Raw genomic sequence first — 19,304 nt, forward strand, 5'->3', positions numbered from 1 at the left:
TGATTTGACATAATAGGTCTTGGGTAAGAGATGATGGTGTTTGTTTCTAAAGTGTTTTGGTTCCAACAATTGGTATCAGAGCCTATACGTGTTGAATCATTGAGATTATTTTAAAGCATATTTAAAACTAAAAAGAAACCAGATTTTGTGTCTGCGACATAGCAGATTTGGAGAAAAGGAGTTTTTCCTCCTTTAAAGTTTATTCGCAAAATATTTTCTTTTTATGGATTCGTTCCTTAGGTTTACAATGATATTCTTTTGAATCTTTAGAAAAACAAAGGATAAACTATGGACATAATTCTGCCATGTTGCTTTCTGCCAGAATTATATCTAAGTGCTTTAAAGGTTAAATCATTTTATCCTTTAAATAAATAAATAAATAAAGGATTTAGATCTGGGCGTCGCTCTTGCGGCAGTCAAGTTTGGTTTGGGGTGGAGGCTTTGTCCTCCTCCTGTTGTTGCCAGAAAAGTTTTAAGTTCTTTAGGTATTAAAACATATACTAAATTCATCAATTAAGAATAAATACCGGTAGCACCTTTAGTTAAAACTTCAGGCCCACCATATTTTATTTGACTTAAAAATTTATTTGTTTTAAGTTTAGGCGACATTAAGGTTTAGGAAAAGTTTTGGAAACTTTAAGTAATTTTGTTTTTGTTTTTTGTGAATTAAATTTCCTTTAAAACAACCAAAATATAATGGTTGCCAGTAAGTTGGGATTTGAAATTTGGTCTTCAAAGTCCTTTCGTGCAGCCACCAAAAGCTTTATTTGCTAATCAGATATTTCTTTGGTCTTATATACGGGTACAACACAGAATCATGTTTGTACTATTTTTTATATGTCGGATACTCGGTATATTTTGAGGGCCATTATATGCCGCATAAGGAATTTATACCGGATTCAATTGCCTTTTATATGTTTGTTTGTTGTATTAATTTTGTGTTTCAAGAAGATTTAGATTACATGTTATGTATATATTGACAGCCCTTTAGTTATGGCTATTTTAGCTTTTGGGCCACCGTTGATTCATTTTGATTTGGGAATTTATAGTTGGAAATTTTACACCCTATAGAAAAGCTTAGTACCCTATTTATTTTAAATAAATACCATTTTAAAATATTACATGCTATAGATACCTTTTATCCTGTATAGCAAAATATCTAATTATAGTTACATCCTACATTTAAGGCACCATATACGCTAAATAATATTTTTCTCTCTCCTTTTTAGTATTTTCTCTCACATAATCACCGTATATCTGCTCTAACCACGTTCTCTCTCTCTTTTTGCATACACTTTACTCTCTTCTCCCACAAACCCACGTTTCATGACTCTTTTCCCACCCAAATTCTCTATTTCTCCGCCATTATCAATCCCACATTCAAAATCTTCAGGGAATCACTCTTTTGCTGCCGATTTTTATACGCCTGGTAAGTTTTCTTCTTCGATTTTGATATCATTATTTTGTTTCTATAATTTTTATACCGATTTTTCATAAATTTCTGAAACAATAACCATTGGTATTGTTTACTCACCAGGAAGCTTTGGTTTTTCTCTCCAATGGCGGATTCAACGCCACACAAGATGATAACCAGAGGTATACCCACCAAAATTCTCAATTTTGATGGGCCCTCTTTCTTGTTGCAAATAACTCAAGCGGAGTCGGATTTTGCAGGTTTATTACACAATGACAAGTCGAAAGAAGTCCAACTTGAGAAATCTTCAAAAGAAACAAAAAATCCAGTTGCTTCAAAGAGGAAAAAACCTATGAATGATTCTTCATGTGTATATGTAAAGGAAGTTGCTGCAAAAAAAATATCAGATACACGACACGAAAAGGTAATTTCTATTGTATCAATATGCATTCAAAGAAGCTTATATGTATTCATAATTATTCAAGCTATTTTACATGTATGATGTTGTATTCGTATGTATCTGGTTGTATTTAAATATATTTAGTTTTATTCAATTTCACATTTTTGTACTATTTGGTATTACTGTATTCAATTGTATTTATAAGTATGTATATGTATTCTTATGTATTTTGATAGTTTGCAACTGTTCAATTTTCCAGTAAGTTTTTAATTGTATTCATATGTATTCATCTTAGTTATTTTTTGTTTGCAACTGTTTAATTTTCCAATATGTTTTTAATTGTATTCATATGTATTCAGCTTACTTATTTTTTATGTCATGTGTGTGGTATCTAGTTTTTTAATATGTATTTAGCTTTGTCAGTGTATTTAGTTGTATTCGTATGTATTCATGTCAGATGTATTGTAATATATTCTGTGTATTCAGTTTTATCAATACTTCTAAGTATTTGTAGTTGTATTCATATGTATTCATGTCAGATTTACTATGAAATATGCATTGTATTCAATTATATTAACATGTATTTATTCTTGTTAAATGCAGGGAATTAATTTTTTTGTGAAACACCAGCCAAAAGTTGTACCCCATATCAGTGTTTATACTAACACTGATATAGTCTCCCAGCTAAAAGAGAACATTACTCCTGTTCAGTACCAACAACTTGGCAATACATGCTTTGGCTCATTTCTTCAAATGAAGCGCTGTGAAGTTCAACATCAACTCTTCAGATGCTTCATGGCTCTCCAGTTAGAAGGCACTCCTAACAATGTATTTGCAGTACACGTCAATGGTACTTCATTACATTTCACATTAAGAGAGTTTGCGCTTGTGACTGGCCTCAAATGTGTTGGTAACGATGAAGATTTTGAGTTTAGCGAAAAGGTTCCTAACCGGCTTATTGAGACTTACTTTGGAGGTGCTAATCTTGTCAAGAAGAAACAATTGATGAAATGCTTTGCTGACAAGAACTGGGGTCCCGACAATGATGGTGATGCCTTGAAGATATCTTTGTTGTATTTCATACACACCTTCATTTTTTCATCCAAGAAGAAAGTACAACTATACCAAGGCTACATTTTGACTTGGTAGAGAGTGGGCATTATTCAAAATATCATTGGGGTTTAAAAGCATTTGAAATGCTGACAAAATCGATTAGCAAGAAGATGGATGCTGAGAAGAAGTATTACAGGATAGCTGGGATGCCCCTAGCTATGCAAGTGTTGTTTTATGAGTGCTGTTCAGATGTTGATTCCAAAATTGCACTCCGAGTTGATGACGTGGTCCCCAGAATACTCAATTGGAGAACCACCGGAAATCAGCCAACCTTTGCTTATTTGATGAACGGCATGTTCAATGACACCGGAAACATGGTAATATACAAATTGTATCATTGCTAGTTTAGATTTTATTATTTATAGGCATACATTTGCATATAGAAGTATGCAGTTGCATTCAGATACATTTTTGATGCTGTGATACCTGCTGTAGTTTATGCTGTCATATTCTCACAAATATACTGCATACAATTGCATACAAATGCATCCAGATTTTGCATACATTTGCATACAAGAGACTGCATTCATTTTCAGGGGATGCATACAGAAGAATACATTTCTATACAAATCGATACAGATAGAAATACTTGTATAATCAACTGCATACAGATACAAGATACAGCTGCATATTACTTGTATAATCAGTTGCATACATTTTCAGGGGATGCATACAACAATATACAGTTGGATACATATGCTTACAGAAATAAATACTTGCATACAGATTCAAGATACATGTATACAAATGCATAGGGACTAATAATCAGCTGCATACACTTGTATACAAATGCATACAGAAAATGTATATATTTGAATGCATCCACTGCATACAATTGCATTCATATGCATACAACAATATACAGCTGCTGTAGCCTTCATTATTAATTATTCATACATATGCATATTATTTCCAAATCATTAGTGTTGCCTTATATTCAATACAAATTTCATTTTGTATTCCATATCTGCATCTTATGTTTTAGTAAGACTTTTATTGTATTCGTTTTTCAGATTGTTTACGAGGACATCAGTCCAAGCGATATAGAGCTTGTCGTTATTCAGATTCCTCCTGTAGGCGCCGATGTTGAGAACAGACCTACTCCTGCTCATTCAGACAAATCGGGAGAGGATTCGGATGACTTTTCTCCTACACCCGATCTTCAATGTAAGAAGAAACATGTTAAAGGTGTTGGTCCATCTTCATCACCGCCCCATAAAAAGCGCAAGGAACACGAAAGGCATCCTAATGAAACAGAATATCAGCCCAAGATTCCTCCTGTTTGTGTATCCGAATTTGAACATAAAGTTTTGCATGACAATCAGCTGCCTGATTCCCAAAATGACGAAGTATCTTCTTTGAGGAAAGACCTAAATTCATTCAAAGAATACGTGAGTATTTAACCACAAATTAAACATTGCAGTTTAATGCTTAACATTCATATATTTTTGGCGCAATCTACTAATTATTTTTGTATTGTTAAGGTTGTGGGAGAGTTCAGTTCTCTGAGAACATTGATCAATGATAACTTCAAGAAGCTTTCTGATTATCTTCAACAAAATCAGCAAACTGAACCCATAGGGAGACGTGATGATGGCATTGACACAGATGTCGGAGATAATGTTGAGGTTTAACATTCTTAACATATTGAGCATTTGTTTATATCTCCTGCTTGCTGTTATACTTAAACAATTATATTATAAAAGTTGTATGTATTCGACTAGCATTTAACTGCCTCACTAAACTGACAACCTTAATATATAAATGGAATTAAATACTGTATTTAAATGTATTCAGCTGTATTTTGATGTAGTCTGATTTGTTATTCTTGAATATGTGTGATGTATTTCAAACTCCCATTTCCATTACCAAAATCTATTTTCTTACTATACTTATATGTATTTAACTGTATTCTAACATTAAGTTACTACACTAACAATGATACATACAACTAACAGAAATAAGTGCTTAATGATCAGTGTTTGGAGTCAAGATGAGAGGGGAAAACTACATCAGAGGTGCCGTCCAACATACCATCTACAGGTCAAAAGGGTGTATCTACAGAATTCTATGTATCTCAATTTGAGCTGGACGACAAGTTTCTTCCCAGTCAAATTCCAGAAGCTAGAATTGTGATTCACAACAGTGCAAAAAAAAGCTGAATCAACCCCAATACCATCTCATAGGAATCGGCGACGAAGTAGATGGTACTCTTCGCCTTATGAGTCTAACTTCGACTCTGCAGGCTAGTGATTTTATAAACTTAAGATTCAGCTTTCCTCGTGGTTTTTAAATTTAATAGTCTCTAATCACGAATTCAATGAACAATAGGTACCTCAGTAAAGTTGACCCCCATTTTCGAAAAAAGACACCCCTTTGAGGATGATTCAATAACGGGGCCACATCCTATGTTAATCATTCAGGAATATGACAAATGGGTTCGTGATGGTCTTCTCGCTAGACATGATCAGAGGTGCGTTTTAAATCAGTATGTGTATTAAGTTTTTATATTTTTAAAAATGTATATAATGTTTTTTATACCATACTTGTAGAAGTAATTTGGAAGACCATTACAAGAAGAACAAGTCAACACATCATATACCATTGGATTTTGGAGTTGATCAAGTTAATTCAAAAAATTGGTTTTACCTTCTATCGTTTGACGGGAAGCTATGGGATGACAACGTAAGTTTTTCCCCTAACTGACTAATTTTCTTTGAATAACAACATGCTGTTTTATTCAGCTGTATTCAGTTGTGACGACCCGGTCAGTCGTCTCATGAGTTACCGCTCCGTTTCCCCCATTTCTGCTTCTTTATGCTTCGTTATCCGTGTTTCATGTGATCAAGTCGATTAGTTTGCGTTCGGAGAGGATTTGGTAAGAAATGAGACACTTAGTCTCTTTTAAGAAGGCTTAAGTTGGAAAAGTCAACCGGATGTTGACTTATGTGTTAGAGGGCTCGGATGTGAGTTCCGATGGTTCGGTTAGCTTCGGGAGGTGATTTGTGACTTAGGAGCGTGATCGGAATTGGTTTTGGAGGTCCGAAGTAGAATTAGGCTTGAATTGGCGAAGTTAGTATTTCGGCGAATTCCGGTTGATAGGCGAGATTTTTATATAAGGGCCGGAATGGAATTCCAAGAGTTGCAGTAGCTCCGTTATGTCATTTGGGATGTGCGTGCAAAGTTTCAGATCATTCGGACGAGGTTTGGTAGACTTTTTGATCGAAGATGTGTTTTTAGAGTTTTTGAAATTTTTAAGGTTGAATCCGAGGTTTGGCATGTTTGGTTGAGGTCCCGGGGGGCCTCGGGTGAGTTTCGGGGTGGTTCCGGATCATTTCTAAACTATTTTTAGCTGCTGATTTTTGGCTACAGCAGTGTTCTATGCGATCGCGGGAAATCGGACGCAATCGCGATGAGTAAAATGCGAAAAAATTGTCAGTGCTTCGCGATCGCGAAGAACAAATATTCTGTTGTGTTGATCCCACTTTGGAAGCTTATATCTCACAATCTATAAGGAATTTGGAGATGATCCAAAAATAAAAGTTGTAGCCCTTTGTCTCTAGTTTTTAGAAATGTAAATTAATTGGAATTTCAAGTTTTGTGTACAAAAAGGTATGGCGGTTACACTATAGGCTGTCGGGGAAGGTCTCTAATACACAGGGCTGACTTTGGAAGATTATATCTCGCAATGTGTAAGGTTTCAGGAAATGAGCAACATATGAATTTATAGCCCTTTGTGTCTAGTTTTCAGAACATCAAAGCATTTGTCATTTGGATTTGTGTGCAAAAAGTTATGACCATTATACTGGAGGCTGTCCGGAAGAGCTGGAAATTGTTCTTCGCGATCGCGAAGCATTGTCCGCGATTGCGAAGGGCAAATTATGGGCTGAGAAAAGTTGTTCTTTGCGATCGCAAAGCATTTTCCACAATCGCGAAGAGTAAATACCTGGGCAGAAGCTTTATTTCATGGTTTCGGCCATTTTTAACATTTTTGGACCAAGGGAGCTCGGGTGAGGCAATTTTTCGAGAGATTTTCAAGGAAAATATCGGGGTAAGTGTTCTTAACTCAATTTTGGTTAGATTACTCGAATCCATTGTTATTTTAACATGTAATTGGTGATTTTAAGTTGGGAAAGTTTGAATGGACATATTTGAGGATTTGAGGGTCGAAATATTATCGAAAATTAGTAATTTTGGTATGGTTAGACTCGTGGTTGAATGGGTTGTCGGATTTTGTGAGTTCCGTCGGATTTTGAGATGTGGCCCCACGGGCAATTTTGAGTTAAATTTCGGATTTTGTTGGAAAATTAGTATTTTCATATGGAATCAATTCCTATAACTAGTATTGACTGAATTGAATTAACTATGACTAGATTCGGGTCGATTGGAGGCCGATTCAAGGGGCAATGACGTTTCGGAGTAGGATTTGCTCGGATTGAGGTGAGTAATGATTGTAAATGATGTTCGGAGGGTTTGAAACCCCGGATTGCACATCGTAGTGCTATATTGAGGTGAGACACGCGCTGGATGATGAGCGTGGGGTCTTTTACTACTGGGAATTGTGACTTGGTCCATCCCTATTGAGGATTTTACCGCGTATTTGACTGAAACTTATTTGTTATCATCATGATTTGGGTTGATTGCCATATTTGGGCTTCGTGCCAATTATTTGAACCCTTCGGGAATTTTTATCACTATTTCCGACTGTTTGATTTATTATTGTAAATCAGTCCTATTGATATCTGCTGTTTTACAAACTCAGCCACTTTTACTCAGATTTGAAACTTAAATGATATTTCTAAATGATGTTTTGGGCTGAGAACTACTGTTTTACTAATGCCCGAGGGGCATGTGATGATTTTCGTACTGAGCGAGGTCGAGGGCCATATGTGAGGATATGCTGAGTGATATGAGGCTGAGGGCCTGAGATACATTTATATGCCACGAGGTGGCTTGAGTGATGTGAGGCCGAGTGCCGAGTGATGTGAGGCTGAGTGCCGAGTGATGATGCCACGAGGTGGCTTGATATAGCGCTTGGGCCGTAAGGGGCCCCTCCGGAGTCTGCACACCCACAGTGAGCGCGGGTATCCATTGTTCTGAGAGTGAGCCCTAGGGGCTGATACTATTCTGAGAGTGAGCCCGAGGGGTTGATATGAGTGATTATGAGGTAACGTGAGGGGCTCATACGAGTGATTGTGAGGTAGCCCGAGGGGCTGATACGAGTGATTGTGAGGTAGCCCGAGGGGCTGGTACTGTTCTGAGATATTGCCCGAGGGGCGAACTTTTATGTGTTCATCTTTCATATTTACTCATCATTTTACATGTTATACTGTGGTATTTGTGACCGAGGGGCGGATTTTCTGTGCTTATCGGCACTGACTGTTTTGCATTCATTTGAGGTTTAAACTGAGCTAAGATATTTGTAAAGATTTCACAGCTTCACTGCTTTATCTCAAAGGTTTTTTACACTGCTTCTATACAACATGTTGGTTTGCTTTACGTGATTTCTTACCGCTCAGTTGTTATTTAACTTTATTACTTACTGAGTTGGAGTACTCACTTTACTCCCTGCACCTTTGTGTGCAGATGCAGGTATTTATACACCCGGTAGCGGGTTTTGGCTGATTAGAGGCAGAGTTATCGGAGTTTAGCGAGGTGACTGCCAGCGTTCGCAGCACCGCTCTTCTCCCTTCTCGTTCATTAGTCCTATTCTGTATATTTTAGACCTTGTAGTTGTATTCATACTCTAATAGATGCTCGTGACTTGTGACACCCTGGTGTCGGGCTGTGTTTGGGTTGTATTCCGCACTTTATAAAGAAATCTTTTGCTTAGTTTGTGGTTATTTAATCATACTGAAACTGTTTATTAATATTAATTATTCTGGAAAGGCGAAATGGGTTAGTTGGCTGGCCTTGTCTTCACGAGAGGTACCATTACGACCGGATCGGGGTTTGGGTCGTGACATCAGTTGTATTATTCAGCTGTATTTTGGTGTATTCAGATGTATTCAGCTATAGTCAGTTGAATTGAACTGTATTAATCACCTAGAGTTAGCTGTATTCAATTGATATATTCAGCTTTATTCAACTTCTATATTCAGATGTATTTAGCTATATTTCAGTTGAATTCAACTTCTAGAGTCAGCTGTATTTTGGTGTATTCAGATGTATTCAGCTATAGTTAGTTGAATTGAACTGTATTAATCACCTAGAGTCAGCTGTATTCAACTGATATATTCAGCTTTATTCAACTTATATATTCAGATGTATTTAGCTATATTTCAGTTGAATTCAAATTCTTTAATCAGCTGTAGTCAGCTGTATTCAACTGCATTTGTATTCAGCTTTATTCAACATCTATATTCAGATGTATTTTTAGCTATATTTCAGTTGAATTCAAATGCTTTAATCAGCTGTAGTCAGCTGTATTCAACCTAATTTCTCTGTATTCAGCTGTATTCAGCTGTAGACAGTCATATTCAACTGTTTAAATCATAAGTAGTCAGTTGTATTATTCAATATTATTCAGCTTAACATATTTTAAAAAAAAACTGAATTGTTTTATTCAGATGTAGTAAGATGTAGTCAGTTGTAGTCAACAGTTTTATTCACATATAGTCTGTTGTATTCAACTGTATTTTTCATATGTATTTCTCTGTATTCAGCTATATTCTTTAATAGTTTGATTAATTGGACTCACACCATGTACTTACCTGTTTTGTGTATAGCATATTGACGTCATATTCTACTATTTGAGAAAGAAGGGAAAGTACAATCAAACAAGCAACTTCAAGTATACAACTATTGATTGTATATTCAAGACAAGAATCGCTGAAATATTCGACAGGTATGCTGATACAGATAGTAATGCTAATGTAGCCAAAGAAGAGGATGTGGTATGTGAGTACATAAGAGGCTACAGATTGCATACTAATGTACCTTGGCATACTGTGGATAATGTCATGATACCAGTCAACTTGAAGGACAAACTACACTGGATATTGGCTGTTGTCTCATTCAAGGAGAGATGTATCAAAGTGTATGACTCGTACAGATCTGCAGGTCATGATGCTTATGTAGTTTCTGAGATTGATAAACTAGCTAAGCTTGTACCTCTGTATCTATCAATCAGTGGCTTTTACAGAGATAGTCAAGGCATAGATTGGTCTGCTTATCTCAGCATACACTGACAAGTCACATAATGATCCCTTTGAAGTTTTTTTCATTTCAGATCAGCCTCAACAGAAAGCTGGGAGCATGTAAGTATTCAATCATCATTATTGTATGTTATATAAAAATCTAATTGTATGAATTATTTTTAATTGTTTCAATCAATTTTTTTAGGGATTGTGGGGTGCATGTTGCAGCATACGCAGAGTTTCTGAGCACTCTTGGAGAGATTCCACAAACAACATTTGATTCCACTCTACTCCGTCAAAGATATGGTGCTCTCCTCTGGGACTATGCTATGCGGAAGATAGACGCTGATGCCATAAGCGAGAATGAAGCACCTTTAAAGATTGCAAGGCAAATCACGGAGTCAGATTCAAAGATGCAGATAGTGTTAGAGTAGCTTTAGGTTATTGTAGTTTTGGAGTGTAGTTTCAACAAGAATACTGTTTTGAGTAGTTTTTGGAGTAGATGGTATTTACTTTGAAAAACTTATCACTTTATCAACAGTGTTCGTGTATGACAATTGCAACTTTTCAACCACTATTTCACTGGTTTGTTCATAAGTATTCATGCTTATTCTTCAGTTTGAATACATATTTATCTTACAGGAGTCAAGTATGTATCAATACCAAATAACTTTGCTTGAACAAGTTTTAGTTAATGAACATGTTAATGTCAAAGTCAGAAACTTTATGTATGCTGATGGTAGGTTATATAAAAGAACTCAGCTGTATTTTTTCTGGTTTCAGTTGTATTCAATTGTATTTAACTGTCAAATTCAGTTGTATTCAGTTGTATTTAGCAGCATTCATTCGGATGTATCTTTCAAGTTTAGTTAATACATATTAAAGAACACAATTTCAGATGTATTAAACAGGTTGTACGTAGTCAGTTATATTCAGATGTACTCAGTTGTATTTAAGTGTATTATTCAGCAGTAGTTAGTTGTATTTAATTGTATTATTCAGTTGTATTTTGGTGTATTCATTTACTAACAGTGCTACTCAACTGTATTATTCATAAAAATACATCAGCTGTATCCAGTTGTATTTTTTAGTATTCATCTATACTCAGTTATACTCAACTGTATAGTTCATATATATTTATCTGTATAAAAATACTTCAACTATATGTATTCAGAAAAAACTCATTTCAGAATATATTACTTGACAATGAGAATTTATTACTTGACAATGTCATCATAAGTATTGACAAATCGTTGAAGCACCAATACATGTCAGAGTGTTAACTATTTATTACGTGGAGCATTTCTACACGTTCGCTTGTTATGCCCTCCCTGCCCACATATGCTACATGAATGTTGATTTTTCGGCTGCAGCAATTCACTTAAAGTTTTATCTCGCTTCTTCTTTGGCCTTCCAGGAGGTCTTTTCCATTTGGGTGGTAGTACAACCTCCTCTGCAACATGTTCTGGTATATTCCAGTCATTTCTGTCCGGTAGCCGGTGCACTGGCACATCGTATGTCATTACAATTGTATTTGGTTTGTAATATAATCCGTAGAAAGAGCTGCCACTTAATAATTTGCCGAACCATCTGGCATTAGAAACTTGCTCTTCAATACAGCCCAAGCATGTGGGCATGGCAATTCATCAACTTGGAACCTCCCACAAACACATTTTCTCTCTAACAGGCAGACTGTGTAATTCCTCCCACCATCGTTAACCGTATGTAAGTATTCAGTTGATGGTACCACCTACATTTAAAAATAGAAATATAAGTTTTGAGCACATATACCTGAATTACCAAATGTATAATGCTGAATTAATAAGTTACATACAATTGAAATATTTGCATATATATGAATACATCATATATTTAGACCAGCAAAATATCAACTGTGAGAATTGCAGAACTTATCAAAAGTCTGTTGTACTTTAGGCAACAGGATGCTAACAAAAGCATTAGAATCATACGTATTGACAATACATATTAAAATTACATATAATACAGCTTTGTTAGTTGTATTCTGATGTATTCCAATAGTTTTTGCAGCATGTTTTTAGTTATATTCAGTTGTATTCATATCAGATCTACGGAAAAATATGTCTTTTATGTGTTTGAATATAGTTGTCTTCATATGTATTAATGGTAGTTATACTTAAAACTGATTGTATTCATGCAATTAATTCAGAAAACAATTAAGCTATATACAACAATGACATTAAAATATAACTTACAGCCATACGTGTAGACATTCCCTCATTCAAAGTCAGCATCTCCGGGTATTTTTTTCCAAGCGTCGTGTATGTCTGTGTAGCTTCTTTGCGGTTACTACAATTCCAACGTCCAAACATCTTCCTAACTTCTTCGAGGAAGTTGTATATTGGCAATTCCCTTGCTGAAACTAGTGCGGCATTGATTGACTCAGCAATATTTGACGTCATTGTCCATCCCCTGTTAACAGGTGCATACAACCTAGCCCACTTTTCGTAACCAGCTAACTCTAAGTATTCTTTCACCCTAATATCTACCTTCTCCACCTTCTCCATCAGACTGTCAAATTCAGCTTGTGTGTATGCTTTTGCCATCGAGAAGTATATCTCGCTCAACTTGGCATGGCTCTTTTTGAATTTCTTATATACGTTGTTCCATAGATGCCATATACAAGCAAAATGCAGTACATCTGGATACACTCTCGATACAGATTTAATGATACTCTCATTTCTATCTGAAACGATGCACATGTTTTCCCTTTCACCATATGCTATCTTGAATTTTTCAAAGAACCACGTCCAAGCAGCATCGTTCTCATAATCAATAACACCATATGCTAGTGGCAATATATGACCTGTAAATACAATTGAATATAAATATTTTTAAAACATGTGTTTCAATATTTAAAATATTATAATTCAGATACTCACCTGCACCATCCAACGTGCTTGCCTAAACGAATGTCCCGGTGTAGTAAGATTTTAGGTGACTTCCATCCACAACAACAATGGGTCTCCAATGATCAAACCCCCTTATAAAGGCATACAAGGATATATACACGTACATGAATTCATTTTTTGGCGATTTTACCATTCTGATGTGGGAACCTGGATATGTCATATCCATTGTATATAAGTATCCTGGTAATTTTTTGTATGAATCAGCCGGTTCACCTCTCAGAAAATTCATTGCCTTTTCTTTAGCCCTCCACGCCAACATGTAGCTAACATCTACACCAAAATCTGATTTCACATCATCAGTAATATCCCTTGGAGTGTATTTCCTCTTATGGTTTGTAAGCTTAGGACTTATCATACCACCTATAAGGCTGCTACTAGCCTGCCGCTGCTCATACACCTTGTCCTTTAGCGGACATGTATGGTTATCATTGAATTCTCTCACCTTGAATAGTTCTGATTTGTTAATGCTTGAAGCCTTAAACCTCCATTCACAATCTTCTGAAATACATAATAATGCATAGTTGCAAAGAATTAATCATTTTACATTTGATTAGCATAAGTGTTTACAAAAAATACAGCTCATATGCAGACAAATACAATCTGACATAGATACATCCAGACATAACCTCCTTTTGATTAGTTTTTGAAATTATCAAATCCTTGTGGAGTTCAAACACTCCAATCGCTTCTCCTGAATTGACAAAATCTAGAGCCAGTGTATCATCTGTATCGGAATCGTACCTTTGAACTGCTTCGTCTATTTGCACAATGTCGCCTTGATTTAAACTACCTCCGGATATAAGATCTGTTTCGATAGTTGTTATGCACAAAGGATACATCCCAAATTCTCTATTCTCTTTTTTAATTCTACATACACTCTGTAACCCATATCATTGTGTATTCCCATTGGCGTGTAATTTCCTTCTACTTTGTATTGTATTTTAATGGTCTTTGAGCTCAAATCTATACCCACTTGATTAGAAATTGAAGCAACCAGATCATTAAAGGAGGCATACTCCTTTATCAGTATTCCCTCAATTGAAAAATCGATGTAATTGCCCTCATCGTTCCACTTGCCAAAATGACGCAACAAAACTGTTAAACTTGCCATATGTATAGAGGAACTATACCTTATTTTGTATATAATTTGTATCAATCGAAAAAAAGGAGAAGAGAATGGAAGAAGTTCGATCAGATGTTGCTCTGGTTTTTCGCTCTTTTCACGTTTCTGAGTTGCTTTCTTTGAGCAGAATACAGATTAATGAGGGATCGTTTTAGTTGGTTGAGTTAAATTAGGAGAATATCATGTGATTTGATTTCCTTCCGTTTTTAATCAGTTTAACCTTCCAAATTTTGCGCAGATACATTACTGTATTTCACGTTAATGCCGCTTGAATACAGCTAAATACATATCAAACTTAGCTGCAATTTCCGTTTTTACGCCTATTTTTTTTGTTGTATTAATGAATACAACAACTTAAATACATGAAATACATTGTATAAAAACATAAAAGGTATTTATAACACGTAATATAACAAAGGGTATCTATAAATGGCTAATTAGACCTAAAAGATGGTGCTTTATGAAAAATTTTCTGTATAGTTTCATGTCTTAGAGAATTTAAATTTGAATATAGGTATGGCTGTATATATTTTGAGATAAATAAAGTTGAAACTTGATGTTGCCAAAGTAACCTCTCTTATGAAGATTTATCTATTTTTGAATACAAAAGGTTGTGTATGTGTAACATATGTGAATTTGATCGGCCTGAAGGCCGGTAAATGTTTAACAGAATTATATATGCATCTTGTGGTAATAAACGCATGATAGTTATTTGGTTTTACGTGTGAATAATTGACGTGTGACTATAATTTCATAGTTTCGTACATCATTTGCCTTGCATTTTATATGCTTTAATGATAAATTACACTTTATTTGCGCGTAGTGGAGTCTATTTTTTGTGTAGGTGAATTGGAGATGAAAGTAGATCAAAAGGGATACTTAAACGTTGAAAGTGTGCTCGAGAACAGTGAAAAGGAGAAAGTTGGCGAGGCCAGGCAAAAGCCAACTTAACCAGGCGTTAGCCTAGCGAGGCCAGGCAAAGACCAGCTTAACAGGAGCCTGGCGAGGCCAGACAAAGGCCAGCTCTACTAGGCGTTATGCCTGGCGACGCCAGACCTAGGGCGTGCACATTTCGAATTTTGAAGACTTATTTCGTCTCCTGGTTTGACTAGGACTTGGCCTACATGTTTAGGTCTTTTCCTATACATATAAATAGACCAAAAAAATGCCACTTTGGAGGGAGACAAACCGAGATTGGACGGGGAGACCGACATTAGACCGGAGATTTGACCTAAGGAGGCAAGAACACACTAGGAGCAAGGCGGAGAATTCTTCTACGAGTTTTTCACTTCCTTCTACCTATTTCCATTATTGGTTATGAATTCTAGTATTGTAGTTATGCATACTATTATGAATAGCTAATTTGCTATCATGGATTTTGATGGAAACTATTGGAGGATGATTTTCCTGTTACATTAATATAGTTTTGCCGTAGTATTTTCTCTATTTGTTCAACTACGTGTTTATTGTGGTTGGTTGAAAAGCTCTCAATCGACTGTGCCTATTTAGTGTGTATTACTCGGGAGAGAATTATGACACTCAGAGCGCTCATGATCGGTAGAGAATACTTAGGCTAAATTATAGAAGACGTAGCGGGAAGGATTCCGACAATTGGGGAAATCATAACTCTAGACCTCCTTAATCTTTTCTCCAACCTGTAGTATCTTTAGTTGTTAATATACTACTGTAATTATTTAGTTAATTAGATATAAGAATCTTCATATTTATAACTTAGGAATTGTTCGAGCTTATCTTCTTAGTGATAGTGAACAGCTGTAGCTAAGCCTTAGTTCTCCGTGGGATTCGACTCCGGACTTGTAAACTGGATTATATTTGCAACGACCGCTTAGTCCTTTTTATAAGGCATAGTTGGGCGTGATCAAATTTTGGCGCCGATGGCCGGGGGACTAACGGTGTAGTTGTAGGTGTACATATTGCTAGGTTGCAAGATTGTAACTTTTTATTTTAAATTTTTTTTATTTGATTTTTTTATTTTTGTTTTTATTNATAAGTATTCATGCTTATTCTTCAGTTTGAATATATATTTATCTTACAGGAGTCAAGTATGTATTAATACCAAGTAACTTTGCTTGAACAGGTTTTAGTTAATAAACATGTTAATGTCAAAGTTAGAAACTTTATATATGCTGATGGTATGTTATACAAAAGAATTCAGCTGTACTTTTTTTGCTTTCAGTTGTATTCAATTGTGTTTAACTGTCAAATTCAATTGTATTCAGCTGCATTCATTCAGATATATCTTTCAATTTCAGATAATACATATTAAAGAACACATTTTCAGATGTATTAAGCAGGTTGTACGTAGTCAGTTGTATTCAGATGTACTCAATTGTATTTAACTGTCAAACTCAATTGTATTCAGCTACATTCATTCATATGTATTTAAATGTATTATTCAGATGTCTTCAGCATAATTTGAATACATAAAAAATAAGTATTCAATAGTTTAAATGTATTATTCAGATGTATTCAGATGTATTCATATGTATTCAATAGTTATTTTTGATTGCAACTATTCAACTTTCCAGTAAGTTTTCAAATGTATTCAAATGTATTCATATGTATTCATATGTATTCATATGTATACATATGTATTTTTATGTATTTTGATAGTTTCCAAATGTTCAATTTTCCAGTAAGTTTTACTTGTATTCATAAGTATTCATGTGTATTCAGCTTTAGTTATTTTTGTTTGCAACTATTCAATTTTCCAGTAAGTTTTCAAATGTATTCAAATGTATTCATATGTATTCAACTTACTTATAGATACTAAGGTTTTCTATAGGGTGTAAAATTTCCTATATTTATTTGTATAAAAATACTTCAACTAAATGTATTCAGAAAATATTCAAGAAAGTCATTTCAAAATATATTACTTGACAAAGAGAATTTATTATAGCTGATAATGTCATCAAAAGTATTGACAAATCGTTGAAGCACTAATACATGTCAGAGTGTTAACTATTTATTACGTGGAGCATTTCTACACGTTCGCTTGTTATGTCCTCCCTGACCACATATGCTACATGAATGTTGATTTTTCGGCTGCAGCAATTCACTTAAAGTTTTATCGCGCTTCTTCTTTGGCCTTCCAGGAGGTCTTTTTCATTTGGGTGGCAGTACAACCTCCTCTGCAACATGTTCTGGTATATTCCAGTCATTTTTGTCCGGTAGCGGGTACACTGGCACATCGTATATCATTACAATTGTACTTGGTTTGTAATAGTTAGAGCAATATTCTTCTGGCATTAGAAACTTGCTCTTCAATACAGCCCAAGCATGTGGGCATGGCAATTCATCAATTTGGAACCTCCCACAAACACATTTTCTCTCTAACAGGCAGACTGTGTAATTCCTCCCACCATCGTTAACCGTATGTAAGTATTCAGTTGATGGTACCACCTACATTTAAAAATAGAAATATAAGTTTTGAACACATTTACCTGAATTACCAAATGTATAGTGCTGAATTAATAAGTTACATACAACTGAAACATTTGCATATATAAGAATACATCATATATTTAGACCACTAAAATATCAACTGCGAGAAGTGCAGAACTTATCAAAAGTCTGATGTACTTTAGGCAACAGTATGATAACGAAAGCATTAGAGTCATACGTATTCACAATACATATAAAAATTACATATCATAGAGCTAGTTGTATTCTGATGTATTCCAATTGTTTTTCCAGCATGTTTTTAGTTATATTCAGTTGTTTTCATATCAGATCTATGGGCAAATATGTCTTTTATGTGCTTGAGCATAGTTGTATTCATATACATTAATGGTAGTTCTACTTAAAAATGATTGTATTCAGTTGTATTCATGCCACTAATTTAGAAAATAACTAAAACTATATACAGCAATGACAGTAAAATTTAACTTACAGTCATACGTGTACACATTGTCTCATTCAACTCCAGCATCTCCTGGTATTTTTTCCCAAGTGTCTTGTATGTCTGTGTAGCTTCTTTGCGGTTACTACAATTCCAACGTCCAAACATCTTCCTAACTTCTTCGAGGAAGTCGTATATTGGCAATTCCCTTGCTGAAACTAGTGCGGCATTGATTGACTCAGCAATATTTGACGTCATTGTCCATCCCCTGTTAACAGGTGCATACAACCTAGCCCACTTTTCGTAACCAACTAACTCTAAGTATTCTTTCACCCTAATATCTACCTTCTCCATCAGACTGTCAAATTCAGCTTGTGTGTATGCTTTTGCCATCGAGAAGTATATCTCGCTCAACTTGCCATGGCTCTTTTTGAATTTCTTATATACGTTGTTCCATAGATGCCATATACAAGCAAAATGCGGTACATCTGGATACACTCTCGGTACAGATTTAATGATACTCTCATTTCTATCTGAAACGATGCACATGTTTTCCCTTACACCGTATGCTATCTTGAATTGCTCAAAGAACCACGTCCAAGCAGCATCGTTCTCTAAATCAATAACACCATACGCTAGTGGCAATATATGACCTGTAAATACAATTGAATAATTATTTTTAAAACATGTATTTCAATATTTAAAATATTAACAGATTGTATTATTATTCAGATACTCACCTGCACCATCCAACGTGCTTGCCGAAACAAATGTCCCGGTGTAGTAAGATTTTAGGTGACTTCCATCCACAACAACAATTGGTCTACAATGATCAAACCCCCTTATAAAGGCATACAATGATATATACACGTACATGAATTCATTTTTTGGCGATTTTACCATTTTGATGTGGCCTGGATATGTCATATCTATTGTATATAAGTATCCTGGTAATTTTTTGTACGAATCAGCCGGTTCACCTCTCAGAAAATTCATTGCCTTTTCTTTAGCCCTCCAAGCCAACATGTAGCTAACATCTACACCTAAAGCTGATTTCACATCATCAATAATATCCCTCGGAGTGTATTTCCTCTTATGGTTTGTAAGCTTTGGCCTTATAATTCCACCTATAAGGCTGCTACTTGCCTGCCGCTGCTCGTGCACCTTGTCCTTCAGCGGACATGTATGGTTATCATTGAATTCTCTCACCTTGAATAGTTCTGATTTGTTAATGCTTGAAGCCTTAAACCTCCATTCACAATCTTCTGAAATACATAATAATGCATAGCTGCAAATAATTAA

At 35.2% G+C, this 19,304-nt stretch overlaps 2 protein-coding genes across 2 annotated transcripts in view; both read right to left on the minus strand.

Annotated features, from left to right (window-relative positions):
- Positions 1-11,636: 11,636 nt before the first annotated feature.
- Positions 11,637-14,128, minus strand: LOC109210277. The gene is made up of 6 exons (XM_019373675.1): positions 13,987-14,128; positions 13,631-13,822; positions 13,148-13,512; positions 12,988-13,009; positions 12,301-12,911; positions 11,637-11,816 (listed from the first exon to the last, which is right to left on the minus strand). Exons 1-6 carry the CDS (start codon positions 14,126-14,128, stop codon positions 11,637-11,639), a joined length of 1,512 nt encoding a protein of 503 aa, XP_019229220.1.
- Positions 14,129-17,266: 3,138 nt separating this feature from the next.
- Positions 17,267-19,304, minus strand: part of LOC109210278 — a 4,356-nt gene continuing 2,318 nt past the window's right edge. The window contains exons 2-4 of the mRNA XM_019373676.1: positions 18,743-19,290; positions 18,054-18,655; positions 17,267-17,563 (exon numbers count right to left, since the gene is read on the minus strand). Of these exons, the coding sequence (XP_019229221.1) occupies positions 17,267-17,563; positions 18,054-18,655; positions 18,743-19,290 (1,447 nt within the window). The remainder of the gene's footprint in view (positions 17,564-18,053; positions 18,656-18,742; positions 19,291-19,304) is intronic.

The sequence above is a fragment of the Nicotiana attenuata genome, unplaced genomic scaffold (assembly GCF_001879085.1).
Source record: "Nicotiana attenuata strain UT unplaced genomic scaffold, NIATTr2, whole genome shotgun sequence".
NCBI classification, from domain to species: Eukaryota; Viridiplantae; Streptophyta; class Magnoliopsida; order Solanales; family Solanaceae; genus Nicotiana; species Nicotiana attenuata.

Bases quoted from the DNA above. Each gene is read 5' to 3' on its own strand.
- LOC109210277 (XM_019373675.1), bottom strand. From the start codon at position 14,128: ATGGCAAGTTTAACAGTTTTGTTGCGTCATTTTGGCAAGTGGAACGAT. The intron at 13,823-13,986 runs GTATAGATTTGA...CTATCGAAACAG, and splicing joins TTCAATTTCTAATCAAGTGG to ATCTTATATCCGGAGGTAGT. The intron at 12,912-12,987 runs GTGAGTATCTGA...TTGTATTTACAG, and splicing joins AAGCACGTTGGATGGTGCAG to GTCATATATTGCCACTAGCA.